Here is a 21,457-nt window from a genome sequence, read left to right as displayed (position 1 = left end):
GGAGACTGTTAGCTGCGCTCTTCCCAACTCACAGCCCCTCCATACACAATGTAACCAATCACTGCTGAGCCAGGGCAAGTCCCAAGATCAGCTGTGGATCAGACCAGTGTTCAACAGGGTTTTTCACTGGCTGGTTTTAGGAAGTGCACTGGCAAGCCTTCATCCTAGACTGAGTCTGGAAGCCTCAATGAAACCTGTCCTGCATTGTAGCAACAAGCGGCCTCCAGTGACTGATGGGTAGTGGCTAGCCTTGAGGTGCATTGGCTGGATGTTAAAAGGTCTATTTTAAAACTATTTAATTTAGGAAAACTCATTTCTACCTAGATGACCTTCTTCGACTGACATGTTAACAATATTGGAAGCAGAAACAGGTTTTACTCAGCAAAATGACATTCTGGCTTGTGGTGTCCTTGCTGAGTTGATAATTACTCTTGTCAAGACAGCCTTTGTGGTGTAGTAGTTATACACTGGGCTGCTAACCACAAGGTCAGCAATTCAAACCCACCAGCTGCTCCAATGGAGAAAGATGGGACTTTCTATTCCCATAAAGAATCAGGCTTGGAAATTCACAGGGGAAGTTGTACCTGGCTGTATGGGGTCCCCGAGTCAGTACGGACTTGATGGGAGAGCTTGGCTTTTCAGTTTGAAAGAGCTAGTCTTAGAAACCCAAAAGGGCAGTTGTGTCCTGTCTTATAGGTTCGCTGTGAAGCAACGAGAGAACAGTGAAAGAGTGGTTGCTCAAGAGAATGTATAGACTTAGGTGTTGTCTCCAAGGCACAATTCTTACCAAGTTAAAGCAGCTTGCTAAGATAGCCCCTAGTGCTTGACACTGAATGTTAAGGGAATATACCCTAATGTGGTCACCTGAAACTAGACATGTACTCCTTCCATACCTTCTTGTCCTGGCACAGAAAGGGTGGCAGATCTGATGTCTTACATAGACAATGTTGTCTCTAGTTCTGTCATCACCTGGACACACTGGCACCAACTCCAATCATTAACACCTCCTGTTTTTATGATCTTACAAACCACAACACACATGCACATTTAGGATTCTCCTGAAATTTGGCCCAACCAAACTTAAGAATGGAAATCCTTGTGCTCCATTCTCTAGGCCAGGGTTTCTCAACCTCAGCACTAGAGATTGGGAGCAGGGCAGTGCTTCATTGGGGGTGTCTGTCCTGTGCACTCAGTATAAGAATTGGCCTGCCCCAAATGTCTATAGTTCTGTGCCCTGGTGCCCTGGTGGTGTAATGAGCTATGTGCTGGGCTGCCAACCATAAGGTCAGCAGTTTGAAACCACCAGCTACTCCTCGGAAGATGAGACTTTTTCTCCCATAGTTATACTTTCAGAAACCCACAGCAGCAGTTCCACTCTGTCATCTGGGGTTACGATGAGCTGGAATGGACTTGATGGCAGTGAGCGTGGAGTCTTATGTTCCAGCCCTGTGCATTGACGGTTTAGCAGCATTCCTGGTCTTTAACTCCATCCGCACTGGGTGCTGGTGGCACCCTGCCTCACTAATGAAACAGCCCATACTATCTCCAGACATTACCATGCCTCGCTGAGAACCACTGATCGCACTCTAAACACAACGGCCTCTTCCCATCATAATTTTAACCCGGTACTCCTTTGCAGCGTCCCACTTTTTCCCTTTCCTTTTATCACTATATAATTCTAGTCAAATAACTGAAGAACTTCCTATTTCAGCTTCTTAGTCACATCCACTTAGTATTGGCGTTTTGGCCTTATTCTTAGCTGTACTTTTTAGTATATACTCCATACTTTAAAAATAGTTCTGTACTTCTTGAGCACACAATGTAGCAAGAAGATATACATATCATTGAAAAGGTCTTGAAATAACACTATAAACAACCCACACAATAAGTCAACAAACATTTATTAAATGCCTACTGTGCGCTCAGCATTATACTAGGCACTATGGGGCACCGGGATACAAATGTAGGAGTTATTCCTGCCCTCAAGGAGCTTACAATTTAATTTTGGAAATAAATACAAATGTAAAACTATAGTACAGAACACTAAAAAATAATTATAAAGCGACACATTAATAAGTGCATGGATCACAGTACAAACTAAAATGTGAAAAGGCAGGTGGCTAAGGCAGCACAGAATGAGAGGTGAAGTCAGTCACGGAGAGCTCTCTCTGCAAGCACAAAAAAAACCAAGCTTTGAAGGGAGTGAATGATGAATACCAACTGGGGTCAAAGAGCAACCCAAGCAAAAGGGAAAAGACGAAGAAAGTACAGAGGCAAGGGCATGTGAGACAATGCGCAGGGAGTTTGAAGACGATAAATCAAAGGAACTTGCTAGAGTGCTGAGGCAGATTAAGCATGTAGAACCTGGAAAACCATTTTTCTGCTAGGAATTACCTGGTAGGCATTCTTGAGAGAGAATAAGATGATGAAAATGGAGTTTGAGGATCATGCTGGAAGATATCTGCAAGAGTGAGGAAAGCCAGACATCACGGTAACCCAACCCTCCGCTAATGCAGACCTGTAGGGAGGGCAATGCGGGGAGCGAGCAAATGTAAAACAACATCCAGCCTCATGGAGAATGCCTAATGTTGGATCGCCTTAGCAAGAATCCTGGACATGCAGAATAGAAGGCACAAAAAGATCAGAAGACCACTCTAAGATTGGAATCGTAAATTCTGTTCAGGGTGAAGAAGTGAAGCAATAATGCACACTTAAAGGGAAAGCAGAGTTTGGAGAAGAGAGAGGAGTGCATTTTCCAAATGCCAAGCTGTGTAGGTACCTACAAAAGGTTCTACAGGTCTCATGATGCTTGACAAGGTGGGGAACATTAAGTTACTCAAATACAGAAGGTAAACGTAACTAATCAATATGGATAACTAGGAGTATAGAAAAAGTAGTGAATAAAATTAAGACATGAGGATTATTCTGTGAGGAAGAGGGAAAAAATTCAATAAAAGAATGCCACAAATTGGAAGGGGGGAAAAAGGGAGGGGACCTAATAGGATTCTTTCCAACTCAAAAGAAAATTCCTGAGATGTAAGGGATATTGAATAGTATGACACATTTAGGGATCGAGAAAGTTAACGAGGAAAAGGAAATTCTAAAGACAGTTTTGTGGAGTGTTGCTTATAAGTCTCCAAAAGGAAAAGCTTTAAGAATAGATTAATGAGGAAGAGGTGGAAGAATCAGTTCGTGGAGAAACAGAATGGTAGTTAGAAATAGGCAATGGGGCTTAAGGTTCTTCATAAAAGGGTACAGGTGGAGTTAAACCTGTCAATCAGATCACGGTCTGATGGTGCCTTTGTAGGTGTAGCCTTCACATAAGAAGGGTCCTGGGAACCTCCCCTCTCTGCCTTCACCTTCCTGCTGGCTGACCCTGGTTGCTGCCAGAGCCCAGTGAGGCACCCACCGCCATGGGAGCTACATGACTTTGCACCCACCAGCACGGGCTCTTCCTGCATTCTGCATCATTGCATGTGGCTGTGTGTCTCTAGAGGGATTTATGGACTAGTATCGGACTTAAGTACTTTACTTGAGTTGGACTGGGCTGTTTTCTCCATATATAAACACTTCTTGAGATAAAACTTTCTTATACATGAGTGTCACTGGATTTGTTTCTCTTGTCAATCTGGCCTAACACGGGGCTGCACGGTGGACTTAAAATCAATACCAGCTAACATCACATGCCTCACCAAAGAGAAGCATTTCCAGCCATCACATTGGGGGTAAGTTAATTAAATGTCTAATACGGCCTACAAATGACGTTATAAATATCCAATGGCCCTTGACAGAAGGTTCCTCACCTCTGCTATAGATGAACTTAGTATTTATCATCCTAACTGTTCTTCTGCAGTCCTTGTACATCGACACTTCATTTCTACTCACAATCTGACCTTCTCTTATGCAGTTTAGAGAAAATTATATTTAACTCTACAAGTCACTGCGTTATCCTGCCAGTCACTCCTTTAAACTTGTTTTATACAATTTAGCTTTCTAGTACTTCCAAAAGGTGCTCCAGAGCCACAGCGGATTTGTCAATGAGCTGCTAACCCAAAGGTCAGGGATTTGAACCCCCCAGAAGCTCCCTGGGAGAAAGATGAGGCAGTGTGCTTCTGTCAAGATTCAGAGCCTCAGAAACCCTCAGGAATTGTCTTACACTGTCCTAGAGGGTTACTGTAGGTTGGAATCCACTTGATGGCCAGAGCTTTTTGAAAGATATTATACCCCAAAATGCATTTTCCAATCATTCAAATGGATTTGCACTGTATTACACATTTTCTTCCCTAGTTATCTCATGACAAGGGACACATATTTTTAAAGCAGCCATCTAGGGTTTGAGTGGTCATTAGAGACTGTGGCCAAGAGTTCTGGCTCTAGAATCTGACCACATAGGTTAGAATCCCAGTTCTATCATTTACCAGCTGCACAATCAACTCAACCCTCCAAGCCTGTTTCTTCATCTATAAAGAGAGATGTATGATAAGAACAAGAAATGTTTAACATAGGGCTTGGCATATGATAAATGTTTCATAAATGTCAGCCATTATTATCTAGAGCTGGTGTGATGTTTATTGTGCCAACTAGGCTTCCACAGGAACATGTGGGCAGTTTAATCAGGTCACAGGATGATGGGAGGCAACAAGATAAATGGCTTTCCAAGGCCCCTTTCTCGCTGGTGATCGGACCCGGCACTCTGCTGCCTGAGCACGTCTTTTGCCTCAACCACGTGCTGCATGGATCATGCCACCTTGGCGTGTGCACACTGCTTGTGGTTCCAACGAGAACTGCTTTGCCATACTTCTTGAGGCTTCACTATGCTCCCTTGCCACCTCAACCTCTGTTTCTTGCTGTTGCTGTCTCTACTTGTCTTGCCTGTGGGCAAACTTGGCTGTCTGTTCCCTTGACCTTGAACCAGCAGGCAGAGCGAGTTGAAGGACCTTCAGCAGTATATTAACTATTCAGTCGCTCTGCACTGCTGTGTGAACTTGTTATAATCCTTAGTGCTATATAAACTTACCCATATACCTAAGTGTCCTGGTTTTGTTTCTATACAGAACACTGCCTACCACATATGGGGATTTACCACATGCTAGCACTGCCACCTTGCTTCACTGACTAAAAACAAACAAAGCCAAACCCTGAAACTTAAGACACCTGTCCTAGGACTAATTCAGATGACAGCTGAGTTATGGAACCACCACCTTATCTTATGAGGTCTTAATATAAGAAGCCAGGGATGAGAGAAGAAACCAATTTGGGGAGAACTCCTGTAGAATAAAGGAGCTTAGTGCTTGTAAATTTAAGTAAAAATAAATTTGAGCATTTGTAGTTAGGAGCTCAAAATAAGGTTTCACCAATACTATTTTAGGGCTATGAGAACTAAGGACTATGAATAGACTTTTTTGTCTTTAAAGAAATCAGCCCTTTTCTACTGTCTTATACTACTTGCCTCTTTCTCCCATCCAAGTATGAACCAGGCCCAAGCCTGCTTAGTTTTGTAGATTAGATGAGATGGGGCACATTCAGGGTGGTATGGTGAGATAGTTAAGGTTTATTGTGCCAACCTGGTTGATAAACTCACGTGGGATTAATTGAAAGGCGGAGAAATGGCACAGTGTGCCTCACCCTTCTAGTTCTCCGGTACCTTATTTTCTGATGGTTGGACCAGTGTGCGGCTGCCTTGGCCAGTTCCCTGCTTCAGCCAGCAAGGCTCACTTCCTGCAAGAATCCCTGAGAACCCACATGAATCTACCCTGATGCAGTCCTGGGTGCTGGAACAGCCATGTGGAGATCCCTGCCAGCACTGAGATGCTTACACGCTCACTGATTTGGCTTTCCTCCTGCAGTCGGCTTCATTGCGTGTTCTGGAAGATTGAGGACTTTGTAGATTGATGTCAGACATATGGGCTAATGTTGGACTTATGGATTTGGACTGGATTGGGATGTTTTTGAAAGTACACTTATATATAAAATTCTTCTCTTATACATGAGTTTCTGTGGATTTGTTTCTCTAGTTTACCCAGACTAACACATATGGCTGTAGAGTACCACTCGCCTATTTCTACAGATGTGCTAAGCCATAACAGTTCCTTGAAAGTCTTTTCTCACATTCACCTCAGGATAACAACAGTCCTTCTGGTTCTATTCTTGATGCCCACCCCCAGCCCTATGAGTTTCTGATAATTTTGAGATTTAAGTAATTAGGCTACATGTTTCTGACCCAAAAAGAGACATTAGTTGAATTAGCTGGTACAGCTAGTCATTTTAATGTTGTTCTGCTAACAGAACTTGCCTTGCAATCAAAGATAACTGTTCCTCTACAGTATGTATACACATGTATATTTACATGTATATGTACACATGTATTTTCCCTGACAATGTACCCATCCTATGTATTATCTGCACACAAGGTAGGACTAGCCCACAGAGGGTAAGGCACAACTGAAACAGGACCACAATGATAGACAACTAGAATTACTTGTTTCTGATTTCTTGAAATTCAAGTACAACAGAATAAGGAATAATTTATATGTTAAAAAAAAATGAGCAAGTTACAGATTGGAAATGGAAACACAGGGAATCCAAGGCAGATGACTCCTTCAGGACAAGTGGTGAGAGTGGTGATACCAGGAGGGTGGAAGGAGGGTGGGGTGGAAAGGGAAAGCAATTACAAGGATCTACATATAACCTCTTCCCTGAGGGACAGACAAAAGAAAAGTGGGTGAAAGAAGATGTCAGACAGTGCAAGATATGACAAAATAACAACATAAATTATCAAGGGCTCATGAGGGAGTGGGCAGCAGTGAGGGAGGGGAAAAAAATGAAGACCCGATGCCAGGGGCTTAAGTGGAGACCAAATGTTTTGACAATGATGAGAGCAGTGAATGTACAAATGTGCTTTACACAATTGATGTATGTATGGATTGTGGTAAGAGTTGTATGAGTCCCTAATAAAATGATTTTTTTAAAAGCAAGGGTTAAGAAAACATAAGACAACTGAAATAAATTATTTTAGCAAAGTTAACCAAGATTATAAGGAATAATCAAATACATTTAGATAACCTTGACATTCATCTTACTGGTCAAGATGGGGGTGAAGGGGAATGTCAAAGGAAGAGAACTTATGATCCAAATTGTGGAGGTCTGGTGTAAAATCAGGAGGCCTGATGATGCACTAACTGCCATGTGCCGGGTCTGAGGGAGGAGGATAGGACTGTCTACTCGAGATTCACAGCCTTAGAAACCCTACATAGGGTCAGTATGAGTTGGAATGGACTCAATGGAAGTGGACTTTCGGACTTGTAAAATCTTGTGACTAAATTTTTAAAATATCCATCATGAGATAACATTTTAAATAAACATCTTAATGTGCCTTATAGTCACAGTGTGAACTGGGTTACCACTCTTAGAACTTTCTTCAAAACCAATGTCAGATTCTTTAGGAGATGTTTAGTGGGGCCCATTCCAATTTCTACTTTTTGAAATGATTTTGAAATGAGCCAAAAGCTACTTAATTCTAAGTCTGGAAAATAACTGGGTAATGAAGTGTCCAAAATTGAGATATGACTTGATGATTATATAAACGCTTCTCTTGCAGTTTATGAAACATGAAATTCTGGCAGCATTCCATTTATGTAGTCCTATAACTGCCCAATTTTGGACACACAATTCTGGCATGTTATTTAAAACTAGGTCCATTCTTTACATTGCATTCTTTGGTATACTGAGTCTCAAAGATGAAATACAATGCCTGGTGATGGTGAGACTCATGCTGGTAAATTACAGCCAAGGATTACCGATGCTGGTTGCCACCAGAATTATCTTTGTGGATAAAAAGTTATAAAGGTAATGGCAAGAAACAGACGGGAGAATGATAAAATGAGGTGCTGAGACCATGTATCGAAGTGTGCCCAGGGTAGTGAAAAGTAAAAGAAAATCCAGTCAGGTGGCTTGCACAGGCTGATAGGAACTTAAGTGAGCAGTACTGCAATGGGACAGTCTTTGCATGGACTTTAATGTCTTCTTTAAGCACTGCTGTCTCCTCTTTCCCTCATGTGAAGCCATATATAGGCTAGTGCGAGTTATCTATTTGTACCAGGGCTTACAGTGGAGAGATGAAAAGTCCCAGTCACTGAGAGGTGTAAGTCTCCAAGCTCACCACATCTCCACTCACCTCATTCTCTGTATCAGCCCCATAACCATCACTAAGGCATCCATCTCCTTTGCTGACACAGAGACTGGAACTGGGGTTGGCGATATGACGTTCAGTGACTCAGTGGAGTCAGTAAAGGTGGTATATGAAGAAAAATACTGGAGTGCTGTTAAAAATATAGCATTCTGAGTTTGCATGGGATTATGGAATTCCACCGACTACAAGTAACAGTAGAATAAAGTAAAATGTACACAAGCATAAACGTCTATAAAAATTTCCCTACTACTAAGATCTTAGAAAGCTAAATATAAATATAAGCCTCACACTAAGGCTGCTTAGAACTCTAGAGCAGTATCTTATATCAGACGAGGGGCACAAGGGCACCTCTTGGGGAATAAATTTGAGATCACAAAGTATGTAAAGAAGCAGAAACCGGAAGAGTAGCCTCTCCCAAAAGAAAAAGGCAAGTGTCTTGAGCCACATCAAGCAGCTAATGCAATTTGACGTTTGTAAAGGATTTATCAGGCCAATGGCGCTTCACTCCTTCAGACACCTCTCAACATAGTTAATCCAATCAAGGCACTGGGCCCAAACTACTCAAGAGCTACTCTAACTTTGCCACCAGTATAAATTCTGACACTAGATTAAGTAATTATGGGACATACTTTCTACACCAACAAAGCTCACCAGCATGTGGTGTCTTAAGTGCTGAATAATATTCAAACTACAAACTTTAGGTTTTGCTAAACTCCGATAGATTCGTATTTTTTTTCTCCACTGTGGATTCTCTGATGTCTGATGAGACTTGACCTTTGAATAAAGGCCTTCCCACATTCATTACATTGATAGGGTTTCTCTCCAGTGTGAATTCTCAGATGCTGAATGAGGCCAGTGTTCCCATTGAATGCTTTCCCACATTCTTTACATTTATAGGGTCTTTCTCCAGTGTGGATTCTCTGATGTTCAATAAGGCCTGACTTCTGACTGAAGGCCCTCCCACATTCACTGCATTTGTAGGGTTTCTCACCAGTATGGCTTCTCTGATGACCAATGAGATGTGAGCTCCGTCTGAAGGTTTTCCCACACTCATCACACTCATAGGGTTTCTCCCCAGTGTGGATTCTCTGATGTCCAATGAGGTGAGAGCTATGACTGAAAGCTTTCCCACACTCATTACATTCATAAGGTCTCTCGCCACTGTGGATTCTCTGGTGCAGGATAAGGCCTGCACTCTGGCTGAAGGCCTTCCCACACTGATTGCACTGATATGGCTTCTCTCCGGTATGGATTCTCTGGTGCAGGATTAAGCCTGTGTTCTGGCTGAAGGCTTTGCCACACTCTTTACAGTGATAGCGTTTTACTGTGTTGTGGATATCCTGATGGGAAAGAAGGGCTGACCTGTAACTGAAGGCTTTCCCACACACATTACACTGGTAGGGTTTCTCCCCCGTGTGGATTCTCCAGTGTCGAACAAGGCCTGAGCTCTGAGCAAAGCTTTTCCCACATTCATCACATTTATGCCGTCTTTCTTGTGTGGAATTTCCCCGCTGCCTTTCTAATCTGCCCAGGAGGTCGCTGGCTTCTCCATGTTCAAGTCCCCTGCTAACATCCCCGTTGCATTTGGCAGCTGTTTCTCCATGTTGTTGGATTCCAGAAGATATTACCTGTTTTGAAGCTAATTCCCTGTTCTCATTCTTGGTTTGACCACCTGAAAAAAAATATGTAATAAAATATCAAATCATTGTTACTTTCTATTCTTTATACTAGGAGAAAGGAATGGAGAACTGGAAAAAAGAAAGTAGGTAAAATTTATGAAGGGAGCTTCAAAAAGTTCATGAAAAAAATGAAATTAAGAGATAATAGGATTTTCCCACCAACTTTTGAAGTCCTCCCTTGTATGTCTCCAAAATGGCTTCATCATATAGGGAGGTATGAGCAAGTCAAGAAGTATCATAAGAAAACCAGGGAAGAGGTGCCATGAGAAAAGTGTTGTTGGAAGGAGAGTAAAATAGAAACGGGGTCACCTACGGAGACGCAGAAGTTGGAAAGTGGGAAGGAATGTGGGAACATTAAAGATCTAACGAGTGGGGGAAAATGAGCAAATGCCCTGAGAAGTCACTCAAGGAAAGGACGCACAAGAGACCCAAGTGAGGAAAATCTACATAAGGACACTGGGAGAAGGAAAGTGTGTACTCAGCAGTAGAGAGATACTGATTTCCAATGGGCAAAGAGACCAATACCTGGTTACACGCTGTTAGGTAAACACCAGATTCGAGGACCAAAAAAAGTTCATAAAGCCCACAGCTACCCATAGACATACAAAATGAAACACATAAACAATCTTAACACTAAGCACCATAGCTCTCCTTACCCATGGAGAACATGTTTCTGTAATTCTCTGGCCTATTATCTCTACACAGATCCTTCTGGGATGGATCAAGAAGCCACTCCTCCCGGATAAGGGACACAGCCATGTCTTCAATCTTCTCCAAAGTCTGAAACAAAACAAGATTCCCATTTGGGGACGGATACTGTCCACAGAGCCAGTGTAAAAGAGACCCACCACAGCCAGGAGAGGATTGGAGGGAGAAAGCATAGAGTGTAAAGGAATCTTTGTGGATGGAAAGAAGAGGAAATCATAACGGATTTATTGGAAAATCAAGGATCATTGGTCCCTGTGCAAAGCAATGTGAGGCAAGTTCTTAGGTGAGTTCTGCTATAAACAGGCCATGAGGCAGAAAAACATTGCCAAACAGAGCTAGGAGGTTTCAGTGAGAAGAAACACACTCACCTGGAACCCTGCTGTGAGAAGTGCAGTTGCCATTTCCTGGTCTCCAGAGCTTCCTTTCTGTGAAGGGGTAGGGCTCTGAGACGTACAAGTAGCTGAGAGAAGAGAGGGGAACTATGAATCAACCCAGGTCTAACCTGTGGCTGAGGCAGCCAGTACTAACGCATTCCATAATTGTTCATGTTTTAGCTGACAACCAGGCCAGACAATTTGTGTATGGCATGCTGACACCTTGGACTCTTTATCTATAGTGTCCAACAAACCAACTGCACTGCACTTGTATCTTACCATTTGAAGTTAAGCATCAAAAAAGATGTACTGGTGTCCCTTTCTGCACTAACACCAAAGCTACTTCCTTACTTGTGCTTGTGTACAGTATTCCTTTAGTTTCAGAATTTTTGGTAAACAGAATATGAGCTAATCCATTTCTATAAACTTTATTACCTTTCTGAGATATCTGCCTTAGCTCCCAGTGTTTATTTCCTACAAATACTAGGCAGTTTATTATTGAAATTAACAGAGACTATTGTGTTTTAGGTAAAAAGCTTTTGGACAATCACATTATCTATTGAAAAGTGTTTCTATGCTTCTTTTTCGGATGAGGAATATATTCATGATGAATAAGCTACTCTAAAGTGCATAAATAAAAAGATTCAAAGTGCAGTACAAAAAGCGACTTGAGCAATTTGTTCTCCAAGTAAAGAAATTGGGAAAAAGGACAAAGACATGTCAAAAGGATAAAAGTGAGAGATTGGGGTGGGGGTGGGGGTTTCCTCTGGCCAAACATGAGATAATTTAAGCATCATAATATATACTTTATATTTACAAAATATAAAAAGTATGGGTCTATATTAAGTAAAATATTTAATGGGGATATGAGAATCTCTCTTACAATGAAAAAAAAAGCAACAACAAAAAAATAAAAGTGCTTGTTTCAGAAGCACATATATTAAAAAATAAATAAATATAAAAAGGATGATCACCATTTCTAACCATATTAATAATCACTGGTTCAATCAAAAGTCATCCACAAAACAAAACAAACAAAAAAATCCAGATACTAGCGCTATAAGTAACACAAGTATGTTGAGGAGCCATACACCTACATACATTCAAGATGATTTTTCTACGAGTTTATGAATTATTAAAGAAAAATGTTAACTTTATATGATTTGACTTATCAAGAGTAACTTAAGCTAGTCATCAAAGTTAACAATGCTAATAACAGGATAAACTTCTGTTGCCTAGCAATGGATACATCACTCTGGGATGTGCCTACTAAGTAAGTATGACTTCAATCTGGACATGAAGAAATAGCAGAAAAACCCAAATCACGGGCCACCCTACAAAGTAACCGACCTACACCGTTATGTTCCTGTAAGATATAACAAGGCTGAGGAGATATTTTAAGTTAAAGGAGGCTAAAGAGTATGACAGCTAATTGTAATGTGTGACCCTGGTTTGCAATATGGGCTGGAGAGGACACTGAAGCAACTGGGAAAATATGAGTATGAACCGTGGGCTGGGTAACAAATGAGGGGGTACCCCAAAGAAAGCCAGAATTGTGCTGGGAGAAGAGGAGCTTTTATAGCACATGTTTTTCCTGCTGGGAGAGCACCGAGCAACTCACTCTGAGTTATTGCACCCAGTGGTGTCACCTGGGAGGGTTCTCTCGGGTCACAGTGAATTTTTTCTAAAAGCCGTTTTGCTCAAACCTCGTTTTTTTGTGTTATCTGATTAAGATAACAGTGTGCGGCTGTCAAATTTTGTTTCCTGCACAGGAAAAATGCCGCAGAAACTGTTATGATGTTGAAGACGGCTTACACGGACAGCGCTATGGGAAGAACTCAAGTATATGAGTGTTTTTCTCATTTCAAACAAAGTGAAATGTAGACTGAGGACAAACCTTGTTCTGGACGTTCTTCAACTTCCTGAAGGGACCAAAATGCGTTTGGAGTACTTTCAGAGTTCATTCCATCAGGTCAGATTGTGATTCTATTTAGAGGCTCTGAAAGGAGTGTAACAGTGTGACAAAAAAGGGCCTGATTTGTGGCAGACGGGGGACTGGTTTTGCTACCACAATGCACCTGCTCATGCAGCCATCTCAGTGTACCAGTTTCGGCAAAAAACAGCATGCCTCTCTTGCCCCACTCACCTGACTTTGCTCTGTATTAATTCTTTTTATTTCCGAGAATGAAGAGGGACATGAAACGACAGGGATTTGTGATGCAGAAGAGGTGAAGAAAAACAGGAGGTGCTGTCCGCCATCTCAACAGATGAGTTTGAAAAATGTTTCCAAGAATGGATTGCAGATTTGACAAATGTATTAATGTAATGGATAGTACTTTGAAGGTGATAAGGTTGTTTTGTAAAAAAATCTAAGTACATTGCTTTTTTGGTGGGGAAGGTCCATTTTGGGTGGGTACCCCCTCATATTGTATTAATGTTATATTTCCTAGATGTTGTTAATTTATTGATAACATCTGTATTTGATGAAGCACATGCTGAAATGTTCACATAGTGTTTTATATCAGAAAAATAATTTTAAGCTTATGTTGTAAATACACAATAGAATTGTATGAATACATAATAATCTCCAAATTCTTCAATGCACGTACATGTACTGCTTCTCATCGAACTTGTGTTGCGTTAAAGCACCAGTTTTCCTATCTATTGATGCTTTCTGATTGAACCAGTAGTTTATCCCTAGGACTGACAGTTAATATTTGGTGGCTACATAAACATTTAAACCCAGATGACACTAGTTTGAAAGACATATTCTAGTTGCTTGCTCTCTAGATGTAGAAAATAGTCCCCGATGTACTCTTTCCTTTGCCCTTCTTCCATTCATCCCCAATGACATCTGCCCCTCACCTCGCTCGCGTGGCCCCTGGGGGACTGGAGCTTTGCGCTGGGTTGTTGCAGGTTGGGGCTGAATCCTTGGAGGCTCTGGCACAGATTTAGAATTCACGCCCTCCTCCCAGTGTGCTCGATGTCCATGTGCACGAGCTGGGACCTGGAAACGACAGAGAAGCTACATCATCAGGGAATCCCTTTGAGATGTGGTTCGTGATGTGAGACCCAAGAACACTCTACAAGGGATACATGTTGGAGGACAGAATCTCATTACTTCCTAAGAGTAATAAGGTACATGAATATGAACAGAAAGGAATCCTTTCTGCTCAATAGCAAAGGAAAATATTTCTGCTGGTATCCAATGGTTTGTGTTCCCAAAGCAGAGTAGAGGACAGAAATTTAACTGGTGCTGTTCAGTGCAAAAAAAACCCCAAACTAACAACTAAGCATGCAACCAAAAAACACAGGTTCTGGTCTCAGATCTAACCATTTAGATGCCCCTAAGAGAGTAATTTAATTGCCCCACATACCAGTTTCCCATCTGGCAAATAGGAATAACACAATTCAGAGGAAAACAATGCACTGATATCCTTTACCTGTCTACTCTGCCACCCCATCAAAACAAACACAAATGAACTCTAGAAATACAAGTCATACCATACCCTAATTCTGTTTATCCTCATGACACAGAAACCAATACTTTGCATTTATTCTCCCACTGTGATTCCCATGTCCCTCCATCCCACATCCCAGAATTCCCACCAGTCGCAACATGCACAGCCCCTTCTACTTACTGGTCGCCCTAGTATATCAATCTGCCTTTCCAAATCCTCCAGTAGGGTCACCACCTCCTCTCCACTCTGCAGCTGTTGTTCCTTAACCAGAGCCTGCAGCTCGTCAGGCAGGATGATTACCAACTGCTCCAGCACTAGCAGCTCCAGGATCTGCTCCTTGGTGTTCAAATCTGGTCTCAGCCACTGATGGCAAAGTGCCCGCAGTTGGATCAGGGCTTCTCGGGGTCCTAGAGTCTCTTGGTAGCATAACTGCCTGAAGCGAACTCGGAATAACTCTTGGCCAGTAGAGTTATTATGATGCAGATTAGATTCCTGATGATCCCAACCTTGATCTTCCTCAACCTTGACAATTACAAGGTCCTCTTCAGAAGCCTGGTCAGGTGGGGGTGGGGCTGAAGGCTTTCTTGATTCTGTAGCCATTGAAGGCCAGAGAAGTTCAGGAAGCTTGTCTCCACTACCTCTTTTTGAGAGCTTTCCAAGAGTACTTGAGACAAATGAGAAAATAAATCGTATTACGGCAAGTTGAAGTTTATAGTGATGTAACAAGATATATGAACAAGCTTCTACTGTGACATGAGCTTCACAGTTCATCTATTTGAAAGATCTCCACTGCACCCTGGAAACAACTCCTTGCCTCTTTAACCTACCAGGTCAAATCAACCCAACAAATCTTTTCTTCTGCCTTCTCTACGTGGGGGTGTGGAACAGGTTAAATAAAAACGAAGACAAGAAACTCATGTACACTAGGTCTAAGTCAAGGAGTCTCGGGTGTCTAACAGGTAACACATTGGGACACTAACTGCAAGGTCAGAAGTTCAAAACCTCCTACCATTCTGTGGAAGAAAGATGAGCTTTTCTACTATCACAGAGATTTAGCATTTGGAAACCCACAGAGGCGGTTCTATAGGGTTGCTATGTGTCAGTGTAGATTCTTTGGCAGGCAAAGTTCTAACTCAAATTCTGTGTTTAACTTCAGCTGGTCCTCAATGCAACCGATTCCTTTAAAAGTTTCCAACATCAGCTGTACTAAACTGATTACAGACAGTTTGGGTCTCAAACATTCCCTTTATTTTACCCATTGCCTTACTCTTAACATGAGACTAATTTCCATATAGCTCAGGAGATACACTGTTAAGAACTGGGTTCGCTGGGACATTCCTTTAAATCTGCCTAGAGGCACTTCAAATGAAAGCCTGGGATCTACTACCCAAAGGTCAGTCTTGAAAACACCACGGGATGCAGTCCTGGCTTGTAGCACATGGGCTCACCTGGGCTGGAAGTGATCGGAAAGCACCTGGTTCGCTCATAGGCACGCCACTACATGTGCCTGTCACCTGCCTCCCTGTCGCAAGGCTAACTTCTTACACTGTAGACCTTAGCAGTAGCCCAGCCATTCTCTGGGGTACTGGCCCTCCGTCTCTAAACTTCAATGACCTGCCAACACTTAGAACCCGTGTCTAATTTCTTCAATTTCTGATTACAAATCAAGCCTTTATAAACATCTACATATGAAGTTTTATATTGCTATAAGTTTTTCTTTCATTTGGGTAACTATCAAGAAGTAGAAGTGCTGGTCTTAAGATCAGTGTAACTTTATAAAACTGTTTTGTTTGTTTTTTTAAAGATCATTTTATTGGGAAAACCAAACTTACTGCCATCAAGTCAATGCTAACTCATAGTGACCCTCTGTGGGATTCCGAGAGAGTAACCATTTGCGGGAGAAGGTTCAATCTCTGTCACTTGGAGACGCTGGTGGCTTCAAACTGCTGACCGCATGGATGGCAGCCCTGTGCAACACCACACTACCAGACTCCTTCAAAAGAAAAGGTCTTCCGATGTGGCTACACCACTTTGCAAGTCAATGACAATGGAAGAAAACTGTGGTTGCTCCACATCCTGATCAGTGCTTGATAGCGTCTGATTTTGTTTTGGTACATTGTAGACATTCTAATGTAAGGTTAGTGGTATCTCATTATGGTTTTAATTTGCACGATAATGTCTTTTCACGTGCTATGGCCATCTGTATATATTCTTTGGCGAAGTAGATGTTAAAAACATTTGCCAATTTAAAGTCAGGTTTATTATTAGCACATTTTGAGACCTTGTGTATTCTGGATATAAGTCCTCCTCAGATACGTGATTTGCAAATTTAACAAATGTCTCTCAAAAGTAGTAATTCTTAATTTTTCTTGATGTCTACTTCAACTTTCACTTGTAGGGATTATGCTTTTGGTACCATAGCTAAGAAAGCTTTGCTTAACCCAAGGTCACAAAGATTGACTTCTGAAAGCCATATAGTTTTATATTAAGTATAAGAACCATTTTAATTTTCTGTAGTTTGAAGTATAGATGTACACATACACAGCTGTCATTGGGCGATCAACATGTAACAATTTGCTAAAATGATTACTCTTTCACCATTCATTTACCTTTATAACTTTTGTCAAAAATCAATTGACCATATATGTGAGTCTACTTCTAGAATTTATATTCTGTTCCATTGACCTATGTCCATTTGCCAATATTAGTGTCTTGGGTGTTGTGGTTTTTTAAGCCTTGAAAACAACACATCTTCAAATTGTTTTTGGCAGTTCAGTTCTGTTGACTTTGTATATAACTTTTAGAATTAGCTTGTTCAAAAAAATTTGAAAATTGGATTTGTGTAGAATTTATAAGTAATGTCTTAACAATATTGCTTTCCATTCCATGATCATGGTACATCTCTTTTTATCTAAACCTTCTTTATATCTTTCACCAGTGCCCAAACTACCTATTCTCAAAGGACAGGATAAAATATTGTCTTGATGTCTCCCAATTGGATGTGACCTCTCCCTTGCTCTATTATCTGTGCCACACAATCATGTTAGTGGTACAGTTAATGTGTAAAACTTGTACAGGAATTGTAACTTCCTCATTATAGAGTTGTCAAGAAAGTTTAATATCTCAAGAAATTTACTATCTTAAATTGTATGATAGAAACAATTAATTCTAGGGGCTATCTTTATAATACTTACCTCAGTGTCTGTATTTGTTATTGGAGGTAGAGAGACCTATTTTATGTCCCCATTTCTTTGTGGGCTTTTAAAAAATTATTTCATCATTGCCTGCTGCTGCAGCGGGAACTGGTCTTGCTTTGGGTTATGGATTATGCTTTTCATGTTCCACAATGCTGTCAGAAACATTTTCTAACGAATATGTAAGGTTGTTCTATGGCTTTTTCTTTTTAGGATTTTTATTGTGAATTAGGCGAAGGTTTACAGGGCATATAATCAATTTTACATCAAATGGAGTGCATACATATTTTGTTTCAACTCATCCACTGTAATCCCACAATGTGCCATCACATACCACTTCCTGTTTCCATTCCTCCTCCATTCCTAACCATCTGCACTTTGTCCGTGGCTAAGCCCTCTTGATTTTGAGTGACTGATTATTTTAACATGGGGCTAAGTTCAGTCCTAGGCCTGGAGAGTGACTACGGGCCAGGATCTTAGGAGTCGCAGCAGTCTCGACTTGACTTGTAAGCCTGCTCTCTTATTTTGGGTCGTGTTCCCCATTTTGCCCTATTTGCAGGACCTCCTAATGTGATCCTTTGCGGAGCAGACAATAGTAGCAGCTTGGTTATCATCCAGTTCTTCTGGTTTGAGGTTTGTGGAAACAACTGAGATCTATGTGGTCCATTCATCGACTGGACTAATGCTTTCTATCTGTCTTTTTATTTTCATCACTATTCTTCCCTCTAGACAAGGATGTAGCCCTTTTGTTACCGTGGCTTTTTCATAATTCTATTTTATTGTAGAATTCTTTACTCTAGCTCAATGGTTCTCAATTGAGGTTGATTTCCTGTGGACATAGGACAACTGTCTGGAGATATCTGTATCACAATGGGGAGGGGAGATCAGTGGTGCTATTAGTTCTAGTAGGGACAGAATGCAGCTAAAAAACATATGATGCACAACACAGTCCAACAACAGAGTTATCTGGTCCAGCTGAAACTGTTTAACTCCAGTTTCCTGGCAAAGTCTTTTGTACACAATCCAAACATGGTCTTATATTGTACTGCTATTGACAGATGTCACTGACTCATGGCAACCCTCTGCTGCTCAGCCTAGCACCATCTCCTTTACTGGCTGTGACATTAGACTGTTGTGACTGGTCACGTTTACACTGACTAGTGGTAGCACGTAGATCAGCAGGTCCTCTCTACGAGTCCTTCTTAGGATGGAAGCGCTGCTGAAACTTGTTCAGCAACACGTAAGTCTCACTGACAATGCTGCACATATGGTGCATTGGCTGGGGAAAATGCTACCACCGAATAACTACTGCCCATGTATTATATTGTATAAAATCTAGCAAGCATCTAAATGCCTGTGGTCATAGCCCTCTTGCACGTGTTTGTTTGTAGCACTAATCTTTTTCTTTTCAGCAGAGAAGCCATAATCCATAGGAGAGTCACATGGCAGCACTGTAAAAATGAAGCAGATAAATGCATAATAAAAGCTTCAGAGAATGAAGAAAAACACAAGCAATGGTGACATAAAACAGAGAAAACAGACAGAGACACTTTGAGGGATGGCGGGGAGATTGTAGGGAGTTTCTAACTTGAGTCTTCATAGCTTAGCTTCTTTTCTTCCCAGGGTTTTGTCAGCTAGCTTGTTTGTTTGGGGAGAGGTTGTGTTTTCAGATGTAATAGTGCAACTGGTGGAAGTCACCAATTAGGGTTCTATTTTACTGTAACATGTAGGCCACCCCCATCTTAGTTCTTCCCTTGGTATTTAAATTTCCATATTCCAGTCTTTTCCCTCTTCAAGTAGCCCATTTTTGAGGATTATAACCTATAAACGAATACAAAGATATGTGCTACAAAATTATTACATCGTGTACTCTCCCCACAAGTTGTGTGTATACATAGCCACATCAAATTGGCAAGCACCTTGGAATAAATACTTACATAACTTGTCCCCACTTACCTACTCCCCCCCCCAGTGGGGAGGGAGGGGGAAAATGAGCAGCAGCTATTAAGGGCTCAAGTAGAAGGCAAATGTTTTGAGAATGATGATGACAACAAATGTACATATGATCTTGACACAATGGATGTATGTATGGATTTTGATAAGAGTTGTACGAGCCCCCAAAAAAATTATTTTTAAAAAAGAATACCTAAACCAAAGCCCCATTGCTGTTCAGTCAACTCTAGCTCCCAGCGACTGTATAGGACGGTTCCTTGTGACCCTAAGACAAACTAGAACTACTCCATAGAGTTTCTGAGGATGTAAAATTTTCTCTCACTGAGCTGCTGGTCGGTTGCAACTGCAGCCCAACACTTAATCCACTGTGTCACCAGGTCCCCTGAAAAAAAACAAACAACACCTAGCAGTTTCTTGATAAGGTTTTCCCAGGTTCTCAAATGCTATATAACCCTGTGAACTACTAAGGTGCAACTCAGCTCTTACCAACATCATTTTTCTCAGAACATGTGCAAGGAACAAAAGTTTTCTTCCTTCAGTCAAGTGGAGTCTAATTTGAGAAATGTTTGAACACTGAAAATAAACTAAAACAAGAAAGATACTTTTTAAGCTTTACTGATCAAGAAAGGGTAAGTGACACAATTACTGGGCTGTGGAGGTATCTCAAATTATCTCAGCTGCATGTTTTAATATCTACCACATCCTACATGTGAACACAACAATCACCGGCAGTGTGTACATTTGCTGAAACAATTTCTCTGCTACATACACTTAACTAGTTCGATTAAAAACAACTGAAATAAGTATTGTGAATATGGTTTACGTCTACATTACCCTGATCAATATTTTCATTTGCATGACCATCTGGTCAAAACACTTTTCTGAAAGCGCCAAAATGGGCAGAATAACTTTAAAGCAACCAAGAAAGACTTCTATAGATAACTGGGCTTCCAAAAAAACCACACAGATGTATAAATTCATGGGAATCCCAACTGTGGCTGAAATGCAAAAGTGCTAAGTGAAAAGAATTCAGAATGTGGGCATTGCTTGGAGAAGGTTCCTTTGCCACTTTAAGACAATTCAAATAATACTAGAAACCGATTAGCTATGAAGAAATCCAGCCCCCAGAACAACTTTCCCAGCAAAAAGTTTGAGGACAGAGAGTCTGGCCTGCGCCCGCACAGGGCAACCTCACGCAGCCGAATCATGGCGGGGCGCGGCCTCGAACCAGACTCCTTGCCACAGCCCTGGGGCCTGCGCCAGCCACAAAGCGCCCTTTCATCAGGCCCGGCGACCGAACCCCACTCACCGCGAGCTTCACGGGCGGCCGGGGTAGGGAAGGGAGGCTGCCAAGGGTAGACCGACCTGGCGAAAGGGCGGGGTGAGAGGAGGGGCGCAAACCTTCCTGGGATGCGCCCTTCCAGTAGCTAACTTCCCAACCTGCGGAGGTACTGCACCGGCCGACACGCCTCTCGACCGAAAGCCACTTCCGGGAGCTCTCTAGGAACGCTGGAGGTCTGAACGCTCTATGGTCGGACGGGGAGAGACCTGAGCCCCCACACGTTAGGACCGCGAGCTTCGGTTCGGGGTCCTCCAGCGCCTGCGCGTCGCAGAGATTGGGCGCCCTCCTGGCTGTGGACCTGCAGTGATGGGGCGGACCTTCCTACCTCATCCGCCCAGGTCCCCAGGCCCCTCCCCTTTGTTTGCTGGAAGATAACGGTCCTCCGGGACTGAGCCGTGCGAGTGCGGCTGCGCCTGCGTTCACAGGAGAGGTGGGTGAGTGGCAATGGAGGAGAGTGCACTTTAAGGATCCCTAGGATATTATTAATAAACTGGATTTGCGTTTGGCTATTAATTCCCATTAGACTAGAGCGTTTATTTCTTGAGGTATTCCTGATAA

At 41.9% G+C, this 21,457-nt stretch overlaps 1 protein-coding gene across 1 annotated transcript; it reads right to left on the bottom strand.

The window, feature by feature from the left end:
* Positions 1-1,894: 1,894 nt before the first annotated feature.
* On the bottom strand, positions 1,895-21,140 carry ZKSCAN8 (zinc finger with KRAB and SCAN domains 8). The gene is made up of 6 exons (XM_075532655.1): positions 20,867-21,140; positions 14,591-15,074; positions 13,815-13,956; positions 10,944-11,035; positions 10,524-10,647; positions 1,895-9,860 (listed from the first exon to the last, which is right to left on the bottom strand). Exons 2-6 carry the CDS (start codon positions 15,008-15,010, stop codon positions 8,896-8,898), a joined length of 1,743 nt encoding a protein of 580 aa, XP_075388770.1. The 5' UTR covers positions 15,011-15,074; positions 20,867-21,140; the 3' UTR covers positions 1,895-8,895.
* Between the last annotated feature and the right edge of the window lie 317 nt (positions 21,141-21,457).

Source organism: Tenrec ecaudatus, chromosome 1, assembly GCF_050624435.1.
Source record: "Tenrec ecaudatus isolate mTenEca1 chromosome 1, mTenEca1.hap1, whole genome shotgun sequence".
NCBI lineage: Eukaryota > Metazoa > Chordata > Mammalia > Afrosoricida > Tenrecidae > Tenrec > Tenrec ecaudatus.
The sequence above is the reverse complement of the archived record's forward strand: the minus strand, read 5'-3'. Positions and strand labels throughout refer to the sequence as shown.